Raw genomic sequence first — 23882 nt, 5'->3', positions numbered from 1 at the left:
AGTCGAATATTTCCACCAGATACATGACTTATGCACTTCTTTAATTAGACTTTGCTAGTACAAGATTGGACCTTGTGTTTTTAGAACTGCTTTAATTCTGTATGCCTGAGATTCAACAACATGCTGGAGACAGTCCTCCAAGATTCTGGTCCATATTGACATGCTATCATCACACAGTTGCTGTAGATTTGCTCTACGGGATTGAGTTCTGGTGACTGTGGCAGTAATTTGACTACAGTGAACTTATTGGTTTCATATTTAAGAAACCAGTTTGAGATGATTTGAGCTTTGTGGCATGGTTATCCTGCTAGAATGGACCACCAGAAGATGGGTGGCTGGACTTTTAAGGGGTTAGCAACAATATCCAGGTATGCTGTGGCAATTAATTGGAGATTATCTATCGGAATTTCAGGAGCAGGACCACGCCTCCAAAAAGGCTCCTTCCGGTTGCCATCTATATAGGTTCCCCCAGTTCTGCAAGCTGCTCATTCTTGTTTACATGCCCCACTGTCCTTGTTCTCAATTTTCTAACTTCTTCATTTCTATTTAGTGCACGGGGATCTGCCAGGCCCGGGAGCCATCGCCAGTCCCCTTCGAGGCCTTCCCCATACCGCAGCTTAATTCATGTCAAAGCATTCACTTTTACCTACTAAAACGCTGTCAAACCTAAAATGAGGACGTGGGCCCAGCTAGTGAAATAATGTTCTCTGCTAATGCTGATACTGAAGGGCCCAAAGTGTGCCAAGAAAATATCCCAGACACAATCAGACCACCAGCAGCCTAAATTGTTGATACAAGGTAGGATGGATCCATACTTTATGGCAAATTTTCACCCTTCTATCAAAAATTTGCAGCAAGATTTAAGTCTCATTAGACCGGGCAACATTTTTTCAATCTTCTATTGTTCAATTTTGGAGAACTGTAGCCGTTTCCTGTTCTTAGCTGACAGGAGTGGCTGCTGCTGTAGCTCATCAGCTTCAACCGTTGACATCTGTGTTCAGAGAAGCTCTTCTGCATACCTTTGCTTCAATGACAGGAACCATCCTCCTCTTACCTGTAGACCCTAGAGATGGTTGTGTAGATCAGCAGAAAGAAGAGTCCATCTGGCACCAACAGCCACACAACAAAGTCTCTCAAATTGCTTTTCTTCCTCATTATGCTGCTCAGTTTGATGTTCAACAAGTTGTCTTGACAGGCAGACACTGCTAGTAGCAGGAGCATTGACTTTCTGCCATGTGATTGGTTAATTACATGTTTGTGTTAATGAACAGCTGAATTCAGTGTACCTAACAAAATGGCCAGTGAGCATATGCAACCTGCAGTCTGTTTATATTGTTGGCAGAGATTGAAATTATTACCCAGTGTAATGGTGTGGCTCACTGTCTATGGACCTACTGACATCAGGCTTTGACTGTACTTACGAATAGAGATGTGTTCATACCTTTGAATAATATTTCCTGCACTCAATAAAATGTCTTTCATTGTCACCACAACTCAGTGGCATTAAAAAATAAAAAGATGCATTTCAGCAAAGTTGGGTGGGGGAAATGGAAAGCTGGAAAAAAAGCCAAGTCTCCAAAGACATAATTCCTGAAAAACCAAATGAAATCTGCAAATGCTGTAAACAAACAAGATTGATTGAAGTAGGTGACTCACATTTTAAAGAGAGAAAAAAAGACAAAGCCACACAACAACCTACTGAGGTTTAAAGCAGTATATTTTTATTTAAGTGGTTGGTTTCAACATTCTTGTCACTGAAAGGCTTTTCTAACGCTTGTCAAATCCTCTAGAAGGTGAGCTTAATAACATTACAACTTATGATTAAAGAAATGTCAAAATTAAAAAATAATAATAATCTAAAAGTCTCTTGAGGTTTCATTCCTGCTCTCTTCTGGACACATTTCAACAACAAAATCTCCTCCTTCAAACAGTGTAAGATTAAAAAAAAGAACTAATGGTGGAACAATGCAAGCTTGCCTCAGCAATAAACAATTACAGAGTTGTAACTAGTCAGACGTGTTCAAAGCATATGGCCAACCAACACAAGTGAGTAACTAGTTTGACTATTAGAACTATTATTTATACCATCCGTGCAGGATGGATCGATATATACACGCTGTCAAGACCTCGCTGCTCTAGCATTTTCGGTTATAAAAATAAAGTTTGGTCTTTCCTTTTTTTCACGTTTTGTTCCATTTCATGGCTTTCTGTTTGAACAGTAAGACATATCTGCTTTTGGTCTTCCTCGATCCTTTCTTTCCAACTCTTATGTGCCAGTGTCTCAAAGACTACCATCAGGAGCTGTTAGCAAACAAGTAAATCCCAACCCTCTCATCCCTCTCCAGTTTGGGTACATGAAATCATATTTTGAATGGAATTCATACAGTATTCAGTAAAAACAAAAACAACAACAACAAAACAATCTTACAGATAAGAAGGGAAAGAAAAGTTCATGCCCCTGCATGTTTAAGTGGATGTAACAAAACATTTAATGCCAATTGTTAAATAAGGGGAATTTAATAGTTTTGCTTTCTGGATTTGTGGCTTTCTTATTATTCAAACCTGCCATGCGTGCTGCTTTAGGCACTGAGGTTGAGACACATCTACCAGGACCTGTGATGGAAAGTACAGTAACTAAAGGAAGAATCAGCAAGATGACAGTGGTAAGAAAATAATGTCTTCCAGTTAACAGTTTAAGATCTAAGGCAGTATGGCTGTTGGTGACCTGTCACATCCTGCAAACATTCAAGCACACATTACTCCACGTAATGTGCTGTTCAGTTCCTTCTCGCTGTGATTTAGCATGCAGAGTGTCAGTTTGATAGTCCAAATGTTTCCCCTGCTGTACCACGTGTTGTTTCAGACTTTTATAAGCGGGAATTTGATTACTTTCTATTGAGCGAACGATTCCTTCCGGAGTACAAAAAAGTTCTCTGGAAGGATAACCTGGTGGTTCAGGGTACTGTCACGGTAAAGGAAACACCCTTTACAAGCATGCAATCACACCAAGTAGATAAGGCAGAAAAAACAGTGATTACCACATGAAACTGATTGAAGTGATATTAGAAGAAGCACGCACACATTTTGTTTTTTAAATCTTTAAAGAAAACTTAAAAATCCACTCTGGTATTTCCTTTTCTTTGGCTGTACCCTGTAATTCATAACATCTGAACTTGTTGGTCACTTTAGAGCTGACTAAATCCGACCAGTTTAAATTTCTGGGACATTTACGTGACAAAATAGAGACTATTCAATTCTAAGGCGAGCATCAAACACTTTGGCTACAGTTTCTCTTCCTGGAAAGACAGCAGGGCACAAAAGTGGTCCAATCAACACAGGAATCAAGTAAGAGGGGGAAAAGCAGATGAACCAGCTGAATATATTAGGTCTACATCACACCCAATTTAAGATATGGACATACATATAAGTCATAAATTAATGAAATGCTGCTGTAAGGATATAGGTTCATTTTGTGTAGGGTTAATTTAGCTTTATCTCTCAGTCTGTTTTTTGCAGAGACCACAATCCAGGTCTGATTTCCCTCCCTCTCTTACACACACACACACACGCACACATACACACTTCCATAGATTAACTTCATCCTTTTACTAAAGGCCGTTTACAGGAGCAAAGCAGTACAAACTAGTCATCTGCATATGGATCCATATTCACATCTTGTAGTAGGTAAATAGAGATAATATGTAGCAGTAGTGAGTCTCTGTGTAGATAGCAGCGCCACCATCCAGCATGCTGGCTGGCTTCATCATGAAATTATACATGAATGTCAGATTCCAACAACATATTTGGTTCTTAAGCAAATGTGGAACATAAAACTGTTTGTACTTCACTCCTCCATCGGGCTCTGTTGTTCCTTTTTTGTTTGTTTCCTTCACGTTTCCGTCATCTTTTTCCTGTGCTTGCTCCATCTGCCTATTATTTTTCCAGTTTGTCATCGTTAGTGGCTCGCTCGCCCTTTATTCCAGGGGGTCTGTGAGGAGAGAGAGAGAGAGAGATGTAAAAGTGAGGGTAAAAAAATGATCAGAATGAGTCGAACGAAGAATCAAGGGAGAAGCAGGAGGTAAGAAAAAAGACTTCTAATGAGCAGAGTGATACATAGAGAAGTAAGTGAGAGTGAGCATGCAGGAAACAGCTGGTAAAACATGCCAAGCAGTTAATTAAAGGAGGAGAAGAAGGAGGAGGCTGATTGGGATTTCTCATCTCTGCCCAGGGAGTGGCCTTCAAGACTAACAAATAAACACACATTTCCTGCCACAAAGGAAACTGGCCCATCTCAAACACAAGCAGACATTTACAGATTTGCTCAGCTACAAGTTCATCGTGCAGGAGCTTGTCTTTTTGCAGTTTTGGCACACACATCAGGAAACCGAGAGGGAGACAAAAAAACAAAAAGACAAACTGGCAGGGTGAGAATGAGGTAGCGATGAAGCAGCGGAGTCGCTGTACTGGAGGGAAACTCTGTGTTCTTACACTGTGTTTTTCACCAGACCAGGGATTTGGAGCGGGTGCTGACTCCTTTCCTCCTGCTGGCTGCTGCTGTCGTTGCGTTACGATGGCTTCGCTTATGTGACTCCAGGTACAGCTGAGAAAAATCATTCACAAATACATTCAAATGTTATGCAGATGTATGCTAGTGGTTTATTTTCATTTTATAAAGTCACTAGTGGCCAAATGTATTTTAATGTTGTGGTTGCAGGAAAAATAGCGTACGGATGAATGCTTAATCTACGGATGACTTTGATTAATCAATTAATCATTTTGCTTATATGCCAGAAAACTGCAGAGAGTCCAAGGTGACTCATTTAAATGCAAATTTGTGCTACTTCCTGTCTCGGTCAGAGCACTCTTTAAAACTGTTGACATTTTTAACCTCAGTAAGACTTTCCGTGGTATAAACAAAGGTTATTTGGTTATTTGATCTTTCTTTCTTTCTGTTGTCACAGGGAGAATTCGTGTCAGTCATACCTTCTTAGCAAAGGCCCGTCCACACTGGTCACAAGCGTGAAGGGAGAAATTCTTTGTCACTCTGACTTCAGTGGACGATGTCCCCGTGCTGCTCTCTGACTGGGCCTCATGTCGCCGCGTGTGTGGGGTTTGGTTGCTGGGTGAGGAAGAGGTGGTGGTGGTGGTGGTGGTGTTGGTGGAGGAGGAGGAGTTGTTGCGTTGGTGTGTGTGTTTTTCGCTGCGACGGGTCAGCGGGGGGCTGATGGGGCGGTGCTGATGGGTCTGCTGTCTCTCTTGCTTACGGGTGACGGGAGGGGACGGGGTGAAGACCGTCGACGACAGCTCCTGTTGTTTACGAGTGATGGGGGCTGGAGGTGGGGCGGAGGAAGAGGAGGCTGAAGAGGCTGTTGAGCCAGTTGTGGAGCACTCTTGCTTGCGAGTGACGGGAGGTGAGGGGGAGGAAGACGACGAAGCGTGACGTCCATTCACTTCCTCTTTGACGCTGCTGCCTGTCCTCTTGTTCGAATTGTTGAGGACTACCTCTGCTAGCCTCTTCACTGCCCTGCTCTCCAGTTTGGGCATGATCTTGGCAAGGTACGTGGATGACTTCTTGTGAACTACGGTCACGTGACGCAAGACGTCGCGCTTGCGACGAGACTCGTAGCGACAGAGCGGGCAGCGGTAGAACTTAATGAAGATGTCGTTGCCGTCTGTGTGCAGCTCAATGTGTTTTGTTAAGTTCTGACGTGAGCTGAACTGTCGTTTGCAGAGCTTGCAGAAGAGCTGCTTAAAGTCAAAGCCCACTGACAGTTTCGTCATTTTGGCGGCCATGCTGCCACTACACGCGTTTCCCCCACGGGAGGATGATGATGATGATAATGATGTCATTTTTGGGCTTGACGGGGCCTCTTCCTCCTTCACCTTCGTGGCATTGTGTGCCACAGAAACTTCTTTAGCTGTGCCAGTGCTGTCACTAGGAGAAGGTGCTGGACTGCTGTCGATGTCCTCGTCGTCTTCTTCATCCGAGGGCTCCACTGCTTCCTCCTTAACCCTGACATTGTTGCTGACAGACAAGTTAGTGCTGCTGCTGTTAGAAGTGGCTGCTGCAGCGGTGGACGTTGCTGTACTAGAAGACTTGTTGCTTTTCATGCTGTATATCTTGTGGACTATACGCATGTGCCTCTTCAACATGAGCTGAAACACACCATTAAAATTCAAAAATTAATTCACGTTCATTTTCTGAAGGAGCAAATTACATGACGACAAAATACCAACTTATTAACAAACCCCACCTGTGAGCTGTAATTCCTCTTGCAGAGCGTGCAGCGGCATGATGCCGAGTTTGCCTGTGTCGAGGCTGGGAGCTGAGTCTGAGGTTTGGCTTGGTTTTGGTTTGAAGATGATGTTTTAGAGTTCACAGGGGTGGACTTGGAGCTGTGGCCACGTGTTGGCGAGGCATTGCTGCTCTTTCTGGGAGGCGTGACTTCCAGTGAGAAGGGCTGACCGGGGCGTGAGGCGATGCTGGGTGTGATGGTGTCCCTTCGCAGACCACGATGCACCTCATCAAAGTGGCGTCGCACATTAGCTTTGGTAGCGAAGGTTTTGAGGCACACTGGGCATGATTTTCCAGTTGGTGTGCTGAGGGTCCTCGGCCGACCTGTGGTGTCATGAAAAGGGTTATTATTTCGAACGATCATTCATGTGGAAAAGTAAAAATTTCATTCCCCATTATTAAAAAAAACATCATTTTTTATAGCATGGTAGGTAAACACAGAGAACAATGAATAATAGTAAACGGCCACAAATTGATACTTCACGTGGCATGTTTAGAACAATGTTACCAAAAATGACATCTAAAAAAAATTCAAGCCCAGGCACTCGAGGTAGGTTTAAATGAGTAATAAATGCCTTTTACTTCATCAGGCTACAGACATGAACATTTTTTGAAGGTTTACATTCACCTAACATTCAAAAGATCCCCAGTTTGAGAGACTGGGATGTGAAACAAATGCCTTCGGGGCTGTTTCAGGAAGGGCATGCCATCTAATGTGGTGACCCTTTGTGAATAACAGAGGAACCAAAAGAAGCTTTTCAGTGTCAGTTCTTTGTAAAAACAAGTCAATAACTTTTACAAATATTGGACAGGTATGCAAAATACTGTTATACAATAGAGGGAACAAGTTAGTAATATTACAGTAATGCATAGATCCATTTTTTTTTTTCTTGAAGAACAAGGAGGATTGTATGAAAGGACACAATTTTAAGTAAGTTTTGTTAGATATTTTAATTTATCAGAACAGAAAAAGCACAACAGACTCTACTAGTCAATTTACCAACACAAATACAGATTGCATACCTTTCACCATGGACAGCAGGCTCGTAGGAACTGTGCGTGTCTCTGTAAACTTTCTGAGTTCCTCAAGTTTTGTCTGGTGCATTTTGCGGCAGTGGCGTCTGATGCTGCGGCGCGAGTTGAAGTCTTGACCGCAAAGACAACAGGAGATTGTCACATCTTCAACCTGAATGAGAGTGAGAGAAATAAGACTGAATTACTCAGCATCACAAACAAGACGACGCTTTGTCTTTGTTCTCTGCGACACCTACCCCACTGTTGGACCCCTCATCCTCAGGCGGTGGCTGCTCCTCTTTAGCCTCCTCTTCAGGCTCCCATCTCCTCTGTCCCTGGTTGTGTCCTGGGCTGTTGTGGCTTTCTGGTCCACCTGTCTGGTTTGCCTGGTTATTCTCCACACCTTCCATCGATTCTCCTTCCCAATTTACTGGACTCTCTCTGGCACTGCAGGAAATAAAAATATATCACAAATGAAGAAAAGACATGATCTTAGAAGTTGTGGTACATCTTACTCCATCAGCACAGTGCTGACCTGGGTGTGTGTGATGGAAATCGAGCCAGCTCCTCCTCTGTGGTGAGGTACTGAAACACAGCCTTGGTAGTGGTCTGAATGGGCTCCAGTCGGACTACGTAATCTGGCCGATCGGCTCGTGGATAGATAGCATCCAGTAAATCCTTCATGGCGACACTCTGCCTGTCATCACCTGATGAACCTATGAAAGAAAAATCCCAAGAAACAATCAATCAGCTGTTTGTCACATAATACACAAAAGAAAAACAAATGTATGCAAATAAACACAAATATACACAAGTATATGAGTGTGACACAGATGTTCAGTCTCAGTGAGATCTTTAGAAGCTGAACTAAAGTCTGGATGACTTGAAGGCTATTCTGGTGCAGCTGCCTTATAAAGAGCAAGCTAGAAATTTGTCATGAAAACATTTGCCTTGCTAAAAATAAAATGCTAATACCGGCTGTGCTCACATGAGGTTACTACAGAGCCATGTTTTACTGACAACACCATTTAGAAAGGATATTTGAATATCATGAAGACAAGGTAACCCAAAATGAAAAGATTTTAATTAGTGGAAAATGATCCTCATTCAGCTGTAATGCCATCACCTGAAAGACTGCAATTTGGCCTAATGGGCTGCTACATTATACTATTAAAAAGAGAAACAGAAGCAGTCATTGTATTCATTTAAAATCTCTGACCTGTGGCAAATTGTGCAAAGGCATCAGATAAAAGTGCCCAAATCTAAACAGACAAAATAATCTCACAGGGGCCAACCAGCTTTTCTCTTTAATTTTCTTTTGTGTTACTGAAAAGAGGAGAGAGTGAAACAACATTTAATACTGTTGGAGTGTAGAGTGGTTGATGTGATTCAGGTTATGTAGTGAACGGATGAGGGTGCGCAGGGCTACAAAACACCGTCTCTGTGCAACTTTAGATTGGCACATATCCTTATCCACAAAGAGTATTTTATTTCAAGTAAATGCAAATGTTTACTCTTGACAGGACTAGGGTTTTCTCAACAATAATAAAGCCCTTATTTTATTCTTATAAATCACTGTGTGGTATGGGAACTGCAACAAAACTGATTTAAAGTCCCTCAGGTGGATTATAAGGACAGCAGAGATGATCATTGTGGCCCTACCACTTACAGAACTATGCAATGAACATTGTATCTGGTCTACAGAGCCCTCCCATCAGTTGTTCACTGCTCTGCTGTCCGGCATATCTGACCATCCAAACCAACACTCCCAGACACTGAAATAGCTTCCTCTCCCAGGCAGTAAGCCTCCTCAAAGCTTGGGGCCCCTTCACTGCACCAAGAGACTGAACACAGGCTGCGCTCACTCAGTCATATTTTACACTCTAGTATGTCTACACTGTATGGACATGCTTTAGACCACAGGTGTCAAACTCCAGGCCTCGAGGGCTGCTGTCCTGCTTGTTTTCCAACTAACCTGCCCTTGTAGCTTCTTATTGGCAAAGCACATCTAAACTAGGTAATCAGCAGCAGGCAGTGCAGGGATATCTCTAAAACAAGCAGGATGCTGGCCCTCGAGGACTGGAGTTTGACAACTCTGCTATAAACTAAAATACTTCACTAGATCTACATTCTGACATACACCGCCACCTTAAATGGCACAAGGAACTTTACGCTCTTTGGCATAACCATGTATGTTATCCTCTGGTATATTTATACACACTATATAGCTACCAGAGCTGTTACTGTAAAGTCTACCTCTGTGGTTGTTATCCCTACTGGCAATGTAATCATGAGGTCAGTGTCTGCACTGTAGGGTTGTCTTGCACAGTTATGTAGTGCATCATGGGTCATACCTGTATTGGACAAGTATGAATGAGTCATTTTCTAATATAATACACTAAAAACCTTAGTTGATAGACTCCCGTTTAGGAAAAACAAAAACAAAGCTGTACTTACTGCTGCACAGATCAAAAAGCAGATGAAGATCAGATACAATTAAAAGGCTTTTTTTTACAAGGTAAATAATATAACTGACTGTTCATACCAACACAGCTGTTTCTTAAAAGAAAGCAGAGAAAGCTAACGGAGAAATTGCTTGAAGACTTTCTTAGTGTACATCTTTTCTTGGAGCCTCCTTCCTCTTGTAAAGCAAAGAGACGTGGACGCATACTATGGCTAATGAGGAGTAGATAAAACAAATGGTGCGAGATCAAAGTCACTCTGCTTAGTAGTACGAGAGGAGAAACTGCATGATGGATAGATGTGCAATGGGATGTGGGTTTGTGTGTACAAAGACAGAGACAATAATGAGTATGAGACAGATGGCATGAAAGAGAGTAAAGGAACCTTGGGAGTGAGAGAAAGTCAAATTTAAAGAAGCAGAAGGCGACGTTAAAGAAATCAGAGGCTTTTTTTCCCTTGCCAAGGGCGTCTGTGTGTGGGTAACCTCAGGGATTTATGGGGCCCAAGCTGAAGTGAAGTTTGATCCCTGCTTTATCCAGGGACTTACAGTTTGTCTGGGGGTGTTAACAACTTAATTTGAATGCCCCCAGCCTTCACAAAAGGTCTGTCCCCAGTTCTTGCTGTACCGATTGATTTTATTATTGAGTTTTCGGGCATCTTCTCTGCTCTTTTCAGGGCTTTCTCAGCAGAATTTGGATCATGAAGGTGTATTCCAGACATGTTGATGAATGTGTGTCTGCATGCTTAGGCACGTTGTCACTGACCATCAGATTCAGGCAGGCGTGATAGGCAATAGTACTCCTTATGTGTGATGAGGTTGGGCAGGCCTCTGAACAGACTGCGGCACAGTTTACACTCAAAGATGGTGTCCACCTCCCTTAGCAGCATGTGTTTTAGCTGGCTGGTGCCTGCAACAAAAATATACGGAGTCAAAAGCACAGATACAGTATCTTCAACAAAAGTCCTAAGCGTAGGTTGGCTGCAGCATCACCATGCTGAAGGACATTTTATTAGACAAAATTTGAATTCATTTATATTTTTTTCACTTTTTTAAGACTCTGTATTATATCTTGATATAAGACACCGCATAGAAAATTAGGATTAATCACAGAGGAATGATAAGTTCCTGTATGCATGAAAACCCTGTAGGGTAACTGTGATAGATATCATAATCCCTGGAATTAGTACTTTGTTCTTTTAAAGGATTTCTGATAATAATAATGAAGTCTTTGTTTTAAGGACTACACTCCTTTCATTACTTTTACTTTTTCAAAAACTGTCATTCAGCATTCATTTCATTTGTGCATCTGTTCAGCGCTTTGTTGGGTATGTGACGCATTGCTGCACCTTCCTGGAAATTTAATTTACATGTGTCCATACATATATGCACATAGACACATTTATGTTATGTAAAAATCAGAGTAAACACTGTTAAGATGACTCACACATATGTCAAGACCACACACACACACACACACACACACACACACACACCTGCCACTTCATTTTATCCCCTGCCCTCTGCCAATGGCTCAGAACTATATGTGTAGTGGCATGGATTACAACAGCAAGGCATAACCACAGTGAGCTTACAATTTAGAGGTACATGATGAGGCAGAATAATCATTATTTCAACAGAAACATAATCTACAGTATTTTGAATACTGATGATTATTGTATTGTACTGTTGATTTGTTTTAAGAGACTTAGTTGGAAGGAAAAGCTTTGGATTTAATAGTCGAGCTGTGTCTCAACCTTCACCTATGGGCATGAGCTCTGGAAAGCTTTTCAAGCATTCCCAGCTGGGAAGAGAACTGGGGGTAGACCCAGAAATCACTGGAGATGTTTTATAGTTATATAGCCTCGGGAAGACCCAGGAGGAACCGTAAAGCACTGCTGGGCAAAGGAAGACCAGCTAATAGGTGCTCACTGTCATCAGATATGGAGACTTTACATTGCAATACACCACCTACATATGTGCCTTTCAGGCAGGCTTCAAGCAGACTGACCAAGGTGTCTACAGCTGTTCATGTCCTTGTCCGCAAGAGAGCATAATCATGGCTTCAGGAATCAAGAAGTGCAAGACGGATGGAAAAGAGGGATCCTTTTTTCTTAACTCCTTATCCAGTTCAGGGTTGCATCTTTTCAATGTAGCAATTTGCTGATATTTTTCAGACTAAACAATGAATCTATTAAATAAACAAATTAGCAATCAATAAAATTTGTGGTATAAAGGATGGCAATCCTGCTGCTGTGTTGCTGGGATTAGATCACAATTTCTTGTGGCACTCCATTGTGAAAACTGTCAACACATACTCAACTGAAAGAAGGGAGCAATGACAGGAGTTCATAAATAAGAATGAAATGAAGGACAATAAGAAAACACAAACCAGAACGGAAGCATTCAATTATCTGCTGAATCCCAGACTTGGAGGTCTGCAGAGGCTGCTGGAGCAGAGGAGGATCACCCGGCTCCACACAGAGACCTAAAAAGAGAGAGAGAGAGCATTTTATTAAAGTGAGCATGTAATTACAACAGAGTATGAAAGCCACTGAGAAATAAAGCATCACCTAGAAATTCTGAGGAGCTGGTGGGAACAAAGTATATTGCCAATGCCAGTGCTTAAAGGGCAAATACAATCAGAGTCAGACAATGAAGTCTGTTCAGGATAGTGATTCATTTTGAAATCATTACCTTCTAATACACACACACACAATGAGAAAGCATGCCTTCCATCTTTGCCTTCTAGGATCAGCATTATAACGGAAAGGAAACACAGGACACGGGTGTAAATGAAAAAACACCCTTTACAAATGAAATCTCTCTGCAGGGATTGCTCAGAGGACTACAGCTCAAGTGGGAGTGATGAAAAACGTGCAGTGGGAGGGCAGAGACGTGCTGCTGGCAAATTTTTGTGCCGACTCCAACAGAGTTCGGCACCAGCAAAGGATTGGATACTCCAAATTGGGTCTAGCACAGTGCCACACATCTGCCAAAAGAGGAACATGGCGAAATTTACTGACGTGCACTGGAGAATATTTTTTGCTTATGCATGACCTCAATTACTGGAGGATGTAGACTTAGAAAGCAGCAATCCTGATCATGGGAGGGATTTAATGTTTTGTTTGACTTATGTACCAGCTTTTGCACTAGCTTCCCTTTAATGCATGTAATCATTCACTCAATTGTCATATAATACAGTGAGACACTTGTCTTTTGCTCCTCTCTTGTTTTCATGCAAGTTGAATTGATTCATGTTCACTCTCAATGCAACAGTACTAGTCAACAAGTTTAAAAAAAAGTGTAAATCAGATATTTTTCTACCTGCATGAAAGATCAAATTTGTCGCCACAGTGTTATTTATTGGCCTTTGTGATAATAGTTGTTTGTTATTGATTGAACAAAAAACTTTTTAAAGCTTTTTAAACAATTTTCAGACAATAAGTTTGTTTTTGTTTGTTTTTTTTATACAATTACTTCAATTCAAAACCTGTGGTCATTTTGGATGAACCATAAACAAACATTGTCATCTTTTGTTAAAAAAAAATGCATCATTAGGATCACACATTAGTGATCACAACATCCTGTGCCACAACACAATAAACACAATCAGCACACATTCATGGAAAGAAAGAAGTTTGAACTTATTGGTCTCAGAGTCAAACAAATTTAGTTTTCCTTTGTATAAAACATTAAATATAACATAGCAGGAGCAGAGCTTTGGTTCTTGCATTATTGATAGAAGCTGACTGTGGCTGAAAGACCTGCAGTGGTTTACTGAAATGACTTATGGGTAGGTAAAGTGCCCTCATCCTACCTCCTCTATAATAAAAGGTAGAATGAGGGCATAATTTTTATTTTGTATGTAATAATTTTTTTGTATTCCATGAACAATTTTTTTTTTTTTACATCAATACAATCTGAGATGGGGATACAAACAACCACAGGGGTGTTTACCTTCACATACACCACCACACACCCTGTTATCACCTCAAAAAATAAGATGCCATTGAGAACATTATTTCTACTGCAACAAAAGAGCAGTTTGTAAAAGCAATGGCTACCACAAGGCTCCAAATAAAACATTATCATTGCTTCCAGCTGTGACAAATACCCACTGTTTGTCTCCCTCTGAAGCATGCACATATATTACAGCCCATAAACTACCATTTGTGTATCTTGGAGATTGTAGCGGTACCTTTTGACTGGCATTCTGTTAATTTGTGGAAAGCTCTGCTATTTCCAAGATGACGTTAATTAATGTCATGTTGGAATTCAGAAGCTGATGTTTAAAAATTTTGCACTGGTACAATATATTTTAATGCCAACTAGGGCAGTCAGATTTTGAAGTCATGATTACTGTGATTAAAATGCATCAAGGCAACAACATTACTGTGATATGTATAGAAATCTTTAAAAAAAATGTGATAAAGCGTTTTGTCTTTTGTCTTTTTTTTATCAAGTTAAATTAAAAATATAGTCTATAGTATAACTTTAACAAAAGCAAACAAAAAGAACAATTACATAATTATTTCACATGTGCAATAGTGGTATCAATATTTCATTTTTAAACAGCATGTTTATAAACAATACAAAGTTATCACATTGCTTTCATCTAGTTATCAATTGTCTATTTTTAAGAAGTTTCTATAATACTGGGAGGCAGGTCTACTCAAAATGCCATACACACCTTGAGTAGACCTGTTTTGCGTACATGTTTCAAGTGTGAAAGTGGTGTAACTGTGGTCGGTTTACTCTGATCTGAATTATTTCATGAGTTTGTAAGCTTGTTTTTTCACACAGAGAAAAAGCCCAAGCAAACTCCAAGTGAACCAAGTGAGACCATTGAGTCTGCTTTTTGGCTAGATGTTGCTGGGGCAGGAGCAATAAAACTAAATGAAAAAGGTACTGTGTTCTTGATAACATGGAGAATTTCTCTAAACAGTATATCTGGGTGATATTTCACACTTCATCGGACTGAGGTTGGATCACATTTTAACTGTAAACAAACTGCTCTGGAGTTTTTCATGAACTGGACCCAGACCACTTATCCATAGGTCTCAGTGCGGTTGTTCTGCTCTGACAAACTAAACTGTGGAGGTGTGTAATACACCCACAGAGAAGGTGGCAGAAAGGCACAGAGACAGAAAGGTAAATGACAACTGTGTGAGAGGCTTTAATAGAGATGAAGATTATGTATTAATGTGTGACAGAACATGTTTTCCTCTTTACCATCCCCCAACACCTCCCCTGCGTATGCTGCTATAATCCCAGGGGTGAAGGTTAGTGACCACTCTGACCTCCACATCCCCCTCTGCAAGAGAGTCAGATCTCTGTGCAGGGTTTCTTTATTGCTACCAGAACTATATGACATTAACACAGTATCAGTGTACACCAGGGGTGGGCACCGAGGGCCGGTGTCCCTGCAGGTTTTACATGTGTCCTTGAACCAACACAGCTGATTTAAATGGCTAAATTATCTCCTCAACATGTCCTGATGTTCTCCAGAGGCCTGGTAACGAACTAATCATGTGATTCAGGTGTGTTGACCCAAGGTGAGATCTAAAACCTGCAGGGACACCGGCCCTCGGGGCCTGGAATTGCCCACCCCTGGTGTACACATATGTGAGATGCATAAATACACCTCTTCTATTCCGAAAACATGAGACAAGAAGGAATGCTATTGTGAATGAAAGGCAGAGAAGGTACATCTAACAAACCAAAAGAACAGAATAAAGCAAATATTTCAGAATTCAGACAGAACATCTGTCATCATAAAAAGTAGATTTCATAACCTTGTATTACAAATTACAACTCTAGCCAAAAGCTTGGTTTTGGGGTCATGAAACACATTAGCTAAAAGTAATCACACCACATAAGCAGGACAGATGTGACAACTGCACAATCTAGCCATGAAAGTCTTTCCAAGTTCTCATCTTAAGTGGAGAATTAGGACTATTTTTTCCAAGTTAATCAATAAAGGGTTAAGTCTTATTCTTAAACTAGAACTGTGTTCATTTCTCTATACATTATTTGTTAGGCCTATTGATTTAATCCCATTCACACCAGCAGAATGACTTCCAAGTTCCATTACAAATGGAGGAGTAACGCAAAAAAAAAGCTAATGTAATAAATCAGTTCCCAAATAAAACTTTCATAAACATTTGACAGCTCCAGCTAACCAGTGGTGCCCACAGTGGTGCTCAAAGCCAAAGGCAGTTCCCATTTTCTGTGTATAAACAAACCATTCACTTTGACTTTGGAGTCCAGTCTTACTCCAGCGCCCTGACAGGAGGCCGACAGACAGTTTTAGCCTGTAGGTGGATGAATCAAGGCAGCGAGTAGTGCAGAGTGAAGACTAAAATTCCCACCATGAGGTTGTATGCCAGCCAGCCATGCTGTAGTTTACAGCCATGTCTGTCCAGACTACTAATATACTTGGTGAAGAACTTGAAGGAAAGCAAAAAAGACTAATGCAACAGACCAAATGCCAAATGTGGTAACAAAAGCCTTGTCTGCTCTTCTTTTATAGTGTTAAACACTGCCCTGAAAAGTGTTTTAGCAAAACATAATGATGTTTATTTAGCTGACCTTTAACCTTTTGAATTTTGTCCTTTTAAACATTATTATATATAACATCCTTTTAAACATTATTATAAACATTATTCTTATTCAGAGCTACTTATTCTTAAAGTAGCTCTGACCAGCAACATCTATCAGTTCATCCATGAGCCCAAGCAAAAGGTTGCGCTACATTTCCCCATACCCTTTCCTCAAACAATGAGCTCACGAAAATGGGATAAACGGACGACTCAAAACCTTAAGTGCAACAGCTTGAGTCTGCACACAACAGTCATACTCACCTGTGTTCTGACCATGTTTGCAGGCACTGGTCTGCAGAAGCTGCTCCTCAGTCTGGCAGCTCTGGTCCCTGGTCTCAGTGGTACTGTTCCTATGAGGCTCAGGCAGTAGAGGGGGAATGGGCTTCCACAGAGGCTTACCCTGGTGCTGTCCAGCAGAGTTGCCCCTTTCCTGAACATCCACTGGAGTTTCCTTCTGGTCCCATTTCACCGGCAGCGCCTCAGCTGAAGCAGAGGTCTGAAGATGGAGTTGATCAGAGCACTGATCTCCACGTCTGGGTTGCACCTGTTGATGTTGGGTGTCCGAATGGAGTTGGCCTCCCTCCATCTCTGGCTGAACACCACTCTGAGAAGAAAGCCAGACATGACAACATAAGACACACAAATAAAATGGACTATATTTATAATTAAAGCCACTGTAATCTCCATGCTCCTGTGGGTACTGTAGGTAGCAGCAAAAATTGCTGCCTGCCACTGTGATAATATACAACCACTGGAGGGAGACAAATCCAAAAATCTTTAACTGCTTTAGATAGTAGCTGTCAAAGAGAAAGTGACTAACACTGTAGGTAAAAGGGCAAGCCACTGCAGTGGTGGATACCAGCATATGTGGAACTGCTTATGAGCCAAAAGCTTTAAATATCTTTTTTATACTTAACAGGCTCGTCTCAGGAACGCACCCCTGGTAAAAGGTTCTGTTTGCAAAGGGAAGCCAATTAGAAGAAAGTTGGCTAAAAGAGAGAATGACCTTAAAGGGAAAGGAGATAAAATGGCTTGTTTTAGACAGTGGATGAATATAAAGGGCTGCACCAAGGTCTAGTACATAGTAAAAAAGACATTATTTTAAACAGTGTATCCTACAAAGCTACTCTAGCAGAGTCGAAGAATAAAAACAAGTTCGAAATCATACATGTTACCTACTGAAGACTGAAAATTCATACATAAAATGTACACAAAATATGAAACTTATTCATAGACAAGTAAATTAGAAGAGACCCCCTTACAAATACAATTTGTAGCTGTCCTTGTCCTGAATTAATGCCAATTGTTGGGCAGAATGAAGGACCACAACAGCTGACTGTGTATACGTCTCTGCGCACATGTCTCCTGAGCATCCAGAAATTTTGTAGAGGAACATTAACCTTGTCACACACAGCTACCCCCCAGCAGATAAGTGACTCCCCATCAACTCCTCAATGTGTGCACACACAGCATGTTTGTCTGTGTGTGTGTATTTATGTCTCTTAACCAGACCTCCTTTCTATCCAAGTCCCCAATCTTAGCTCCTCTGCCACCCACCAATTTATCCTCATTCTCTCTCTGTCTGTGTCTGCCTCGCTAACTCCTCGTGTCCCTGCTGTCCTTGAAGAGGGATAAATGACTCCACATTAAGTACATTACAGCACATCACCACAGGACAAGTGGGCCAGTTGGACACTAAGGCACAAAGACAGAGAAACAGACACATTGCCATATCATGGCATAAACAAATAGCTGCAAAATAGCCAAACAATATCCCATTTGTGCAATACACACAAAACCTAATGAACCCAGTGGACCCAGACAGATTTATTTCAACCAATGGTTCAAGTGCAAAGATGAAGGGAAAGAAAGAAACACAGCAAGTTTTTACTTTAAGAAAAAGAGGGAAAAAAATCACCATCATGAGCTGAAAAAAAAACATCAGGGAGTGCCACCATTCACTTAGAATTTCAATTCATCTGCCAGTCAATCAGTCAACTATTCATGATTCATTTTCAATGGAAAGTGGTGAGCACAAAGCACAAGAAAGAAGACTGATTAGAGTAGGTGGGCTGGCTATGAAATTCCACTCCTTAAAAAAATATCATGTGGAATAAAGAATAAAACGAACAGGTGAAAGCGGTATCAAAAGAATCACGGATAAAACAGTCTGATAATTATTTAACAAGACTGATTTTCATATGGATATTGACAGCAATATGTCATTAATCACACGATGAATGGTATTTAATCATGAGGTCTGTAACTTCAACAAAAAAAAAGATGCAGGGCTCTAATGAAGATTTGTAGATTTGCATTTGTATATGGCCATTTACAGTTTTTGGTTATTGCTTGGGCTCTGCGCATCAGCAAACCAAATCAGAACAGAATAATGAAAACTACATATTAATAGGGTTTACAGTAGTACTAAAAGAAATGTTTGAGATAAAGCCCCTTTAATAAGGTGATCAAATTTCAAAATTTCAAAAACATTACTAAATATTTTGTGTCCCGCTTTGCAGTAAGGCTTCCTGTTATTAAGAAAATGAACACGTGAAGAGTGAAAAAGTAAAGAAGATCTTAGTGGAGCTTCAAAAAACTTGCAAAATACACAGAATCCTCACAAAGATAAAGTGTCAGTTTACCAAAACACACAAAACTTTGGCAAGAATTCTTGGAACAGAACTCTACAACAATGCATCTATGTCAAAATTATGAAAAAACAAACATGCAGAAATAAAAGGAACAGCTTATGACTCTCAGTAAAGCACCTCATTTTTCAAACATGGTGATGTCATGCATTGCTGTCAGTAGAGCTGGTACACAAGAATTTCTTGATTATTAAATGACTGACAGATGAAAAAGGATAAACACTGCTAAACGTATTCAGGCAAATGCGCTGAAACACAACAGACAACCTATCATCGTTCAGTGGGACAATAATCCTTAACATGTGGCCAAAGCACCCAAAAAGCTTTTCAGGGTGAAAAAAGTCCTTGCGTGGAGTCGTTGTTACATAATCTCAGCCTGACTGAGCTGCATTTCACTTGCTGAAAGGGCAGACCTACTAGATTCACTGGTGTAGATACAAAGAGTGTTGAGATTGACTGCGAGGCTAGAACATATAACATGATTTAGTTTGGCATTAAATTAAATGTAAACTAAATGTTGGCATTATGTGTAAAGGGCTACAGCTCCTAAAATATCCTCCCCAGTGATGAAAAACAACTCAAATTAAAGCTAAGACTCTGCACTTTGTCGTATTGACTGTTTTTTTTCTCAAAAATGCCCAGCCGTCTAAATAGCCATGTCTAGACTGTAAATAAGCTTCTATTGTAACACAATCACTGATGTATTTTCTCTTTTTCACAATAAAAATACTGATTGTATTACCTGGTGTATCTGTACAATCCCTATTTCCCATATGCAAAGGCTGTGGCATAGGGAGTGCACACTGTAATGACTGCAGGCACAATACACATGCTACAAAAAACACAAACAAGACAGGGGCCAGGACAAATAAAAGAAGGTACTTAAAGGGAAATATATAAGGACAGAATTCAAGTTTTCCCTAGCTCACATCCAGTGCAATTTGTAACATGTGGCAGGAGGTATTTCAATAATAGGTTAGGTTTCATTTGGGTCTAACATAAATGAAGTGTGACTTTACAATCAGACAGGCATTGTTAGATTTTCTTTTGTCCAGTACCTGTCTGCGGGGACAGTTAGAGCTCTTCCTCCCAGCTGACTTCTGGGCCTTCACCATGCTGCCAAGACTGGCCTGCTGCCCCACACGTTCACTACCAGCATACACCTGTAACCTGCAACAACACTCCACATGAGCCAAGAACTGGACTGAATGAATTACCTTCTGCTGGAAGAACCACTAAAGCATGAAAAGCTGTCTAAAGAATTAAACAAATTATAGTTTCTCATATCTTAACTGTGCACTGTTTTCTTGTTTACAGATGTACAGTTGCAATACATTTGTAAAGGATTGTTTGTGTGCAGATTACACAAAGCTTTACCATGATACATTATCAACATCAGTGGAGCAGACTAGTGAAAGAATTGTAAGTCATACAATCTAAACTTTAAATAAAATGCTACCAATTTAATATCATTTAATATCATCTTGAACATGCGTTAGCCTTCAGAAAATGTGGGAGTTTTACAGAAAGTTGATGAGAACAGTCTTCCATGTTACCATGAACCAATACACTACATGATTTGCACCATCTCTATGTGTGCATTTGTAACAGAGTACTCTGCCTCATGAACATTGCTTGTCCTAACTGATATGCAGCATATATTTCTTGTAAGAACACCTTACAGTTGCAGCCAAATAAGTTGTCACAGGTAATTCTATTGAAGTAAGAATTGGTGCAGTCAGCAAACCCACAGAGAGAGGGAAATGTTCATACAATACATTTTTTTACCCATTTTTGCAACACTGTGGTGTCCAAATCAAGAATCTGTAAAAAAAAAAAAAAAAAAAAAAAAAACCTGGTAGAGAAAAAGTTTCACTTCTTAAACACAGCCATATAAGTTACAATATAACATGTAGAAAACACACCCATAACAAGGTCTAATACAGATACTGGGTGTGTGGAATCTGAAACTGCTTTTAAGTGGGCTTTTTTTTGTTACAAGTTTCCTTTTGATACAGGAACTGTATTGGTGGACGTGAGGAGCCAGTGGTTTTGAATGAGTTACCCACTTGAGTCCTTTATGAGTCAGACTGAGAACTGCAGTGCTAAATTGTTGTGGATGCTGTGCAGATATTTTTCATTGGTTGCTCTGTATCATACCAAAGTACCATAGGTTTGTATTACAGATTTAGGTGTGAAACAGTATGAGTTGCTGCCCTCTAGTGGTCATTTAGACACCATATTACTGGATGTATTTTTTTGACATAAGATCATCCAGCTTCAGAGGCACATGCTGAACAACCATACTTTTCCAAAATTTGCCATCTTTCGCCATAAGATCTAACAACAAGAAGTCTTAGCTGTCACTGCAATCTGCAGAGTGACTTTTGTTGTTTTTTGCCAGAGGACAAGTTTTAAATGTATGAAGAGTCCAATGTTGAACTAATAAGGTGCTGCAAGTGACAGTGGCTTGAAGCAGTTTGGCTATGACATACTATGAGTATCCCAAATTTGTGGTAATTTGGATTTAGGAGACAGCAAGAAAACAAAACAAATTAGATGAATATCAAGAAGGGAAAGCACAGATCACCAACTGAAATTAGATCACATCGACTCTATGCCTGAAGCAAACATGTAGTAGCGAAGATTTTGAGACTTTATACAAAGTTTATTAAGTATTGAAACTAATATTCTGAAATTAATCACTATGACTTTCAACTACTGGGGAAGGGACATTAGGCAAACAGCGACAGTTGTGTCAGTAGATGCAGCGGGGGCCCCGAATGCTTCAAGACAAAGCCAATGTCAAAGCACGCTGTCCCATGCACAGGCATGTCCCCCACTCAGAAACACTTTTACTGCTACTGAAACTCCAGCAGAGGGAGACAAAGCATGTAATGGAAATGGGGTTTTTTAGTTGAAAAGTTTTATAGTGTTTTCTACAAGACCAAGGGCTTGAAGACAGCTGATATACATACAGTGTGGTGACACAGGATGTCACAATGCAACACACCTCTAATGCAAAAGATGTTTAGTATACCTCAAGTGGGTGCAGAAATTATGCCTGGCCTGCTGGTTAAGAACAGCAGGTGAGATGCTATATATCTCACCTGCTGCTCTGGGAGGCTGGCAGTGATGCTATATATATATATATATGTATATATATATATGTATATATATATATATATATATATATATATATATATATATATATATATATATATATATATATATATATATATATATATATATATATATATATACATACATATATATATAAGGGCTGTGCGATATGACCAAAATCTCATATCCCGATATTAAGACATCTATCGTCCAATAACGATATAAATCACAAAAATGTAACATTTTCTGTAAATTCTGTGAATGTCGGGCAGCTCGACTTGCGTGAAGTGTTTCCAGCTGGGCGTCGCGTACCTGGAGTCGAGTGTTTTAATTGATGCATGAAACGATACATTTTTAGACATAGGTTGTAACGGCCACTGTTTTCTTTGTGAGTATTTATTACACAGCGTGCTGCGGGGAAAAGCCTGTTCTAACGTTTGAGTCTAAGGTTTATTTTTTAGCACCTGACGGCTCTTTTTTGCTTCTCATCCGTAAATACTCTGCATCTTTCACGTGATTCAGTTTATTTTGAAAAGTCTCAACAGGATCTTGAGCTTTATTGTGAAAGGTTTATGTGGAAAATAAACAAGCGGACACGAGGTGGTTTTACCGTCGTTGTTGCTAACGACAACGCATAAAAACAAGCGCTTTTCCGTCTGTAATGTGGTTATATTAAATATAAGAGAAAGAGAGAACTTTAGGAAATTAATATAGCCACTACAGTGACCATCAAAATAATGAAAAAATATTGCCGTAAACAGTTTATTTTGCGACACCACGAAACAAACGATAGCGTAAAATGAAACGATAGATGTTTTTATATCGTCATCCGATATATATCGTTATATCGAACAGCCCTACTACATATATATACATACATACACACACATATGGAGAGAGAGAGAGAGAGAGAGAGAGAGAGAGAGAGAGGGAGAGAGAGAGAGAGAGAGAGAGAGGGAGAGATATTTTATATATAGATTGTTCCTGAATTTAAATTTCTAGTATGCCAGGCATCATTAAGAACCACAGCACGCCTTTTCATCTCTGGATCCCGACTTTTAGCACTAATGATGAACCAGTCAAGCACTATGCAATAACGCCACAGCAGAGGATACTTGCAATAATGGAGCAGCTACTTAACAGATGAGCTCAACTAGAGTGGAGCCATGGCTGGAGAAGTAGAAAATGTCAGTCTGTGGGAATGCATTTGTTTTTGTCTTGTCTATCTAAAAACCTCAAAAAGGTGAAGACAGCAAGGATGCTAAAGGTCAACAGTGCTCCTAAACCTTTGCTGAACACAATTTTCTTTTTTAAGATTCAACTGTAACAAAGTCAGAATTTCTAACAGAACTAATCAATTAAATTTATGTATATTCGACTAAAATTAAGAGCAGGCATATTAATACATCAGGCACCTACCCAGTTAAGCTCTATTTTTATCAGGAGGGAGATTAACACCAGCCATTAACTATAATGGGAAATGAGGACTTTGACCGGAAAGTCTGTCTACCCTGCCGACTACTGGTGAGTAAGGAAACAAGCTCATTTAAAATTTCTGTTCCTTTATTTTAAAAAATATTAAAGTTAACCTTAGATACAACATATAAAGGCTATAAAGTGCTAAATTTGAAGCCACTGTGGACTTATCCTCCTCCTACCCTTCACTGCTCAGCAAAAAAAGATCCTTGGTCTTCCTGAGTGTAGTTTGTACACCATGTTTGTGAGAAGTCTAA

General features: G+C 40.2%; 1 protein-coding gene across 12 annotated transcripts in view; it reads right to left on the bottom strand.

The window, feature by feature from the left end:
* Nucleotides 1-1699: 1699 nt before the first annotated feature.
* Nucleotides 1700-23882, bottom strand: part of znf800b (zinc finger protein 800b) — a 33294-nt gene continuing 11111 nt past the window's right edge. For 7 of the 12 annotated variants that reach the window (XM_013274686.3, XM_013274687.3, XM_019347114.2 and 4 more), the window contains exons 2-12: nt 20085-20196; nt 16637-16979; nt 12163-12258; nt 10537-10680; nt 7845-8025; nt 7567-7756; nt 7319-7481; nt 6255-6619; nt 4984-6156; nt 4489-4600; nt 1700-3988 (exon numbers count right to left, since the gene is read on the bottom strand). In XM_013274686.3, coding sequence (XP_013130140.1) covers nt 4499-4600; nt 4984-6156; nt 6255-6619; nt 7319-7481; nt 7567-7756; nt 7845-8025; nt 10537-10680; nt 12163-12258; nt 16637-16979; nt 20085-20141 — 2814 coding nt within the window. In that variant the 5' untranslated portion in view covers nt 20142-20196 and the 3' untranslated portion in view covers nt 1700-3988; nt 4489-4498. Of the gene's footprint in view, nt 3989-4488; nt 4601-4983; nt 6157-6254; nt 6620-7318; nt 7482-7566; nt 7757-7844; nt 8026-10536; nt 10681-12162; nt 12259-16636; nt 16980-20084; nt 20197-20814; nt 20847-23882 lie in introns of those variants that run through there. The other 5 variants (XM_013274693.3, XM_013274692.3, XM_013274691.3 and 2 more) reach the window with 3 other exon arrangements.

Source organism: Oreochromis niloticus, linkage group LG17 (genome assembly GCF_001858045.2).
Source record: "Oreochromis niloticus isolate F11D_XX linkage group LG17, O_niloticus_UMD_NMBU, whole genome shotgun sequence".
NCBI lineage: Eukaryota > Metazoa > Chordata > Actinopteri > Cichliformes > Cichlidae > Oreochromis > Oreochromis niloticus.
Note: the sequence above shows the minus strand (reverse complement) of the source record. Positions and strands in the feature narration are given on the sequence as shown.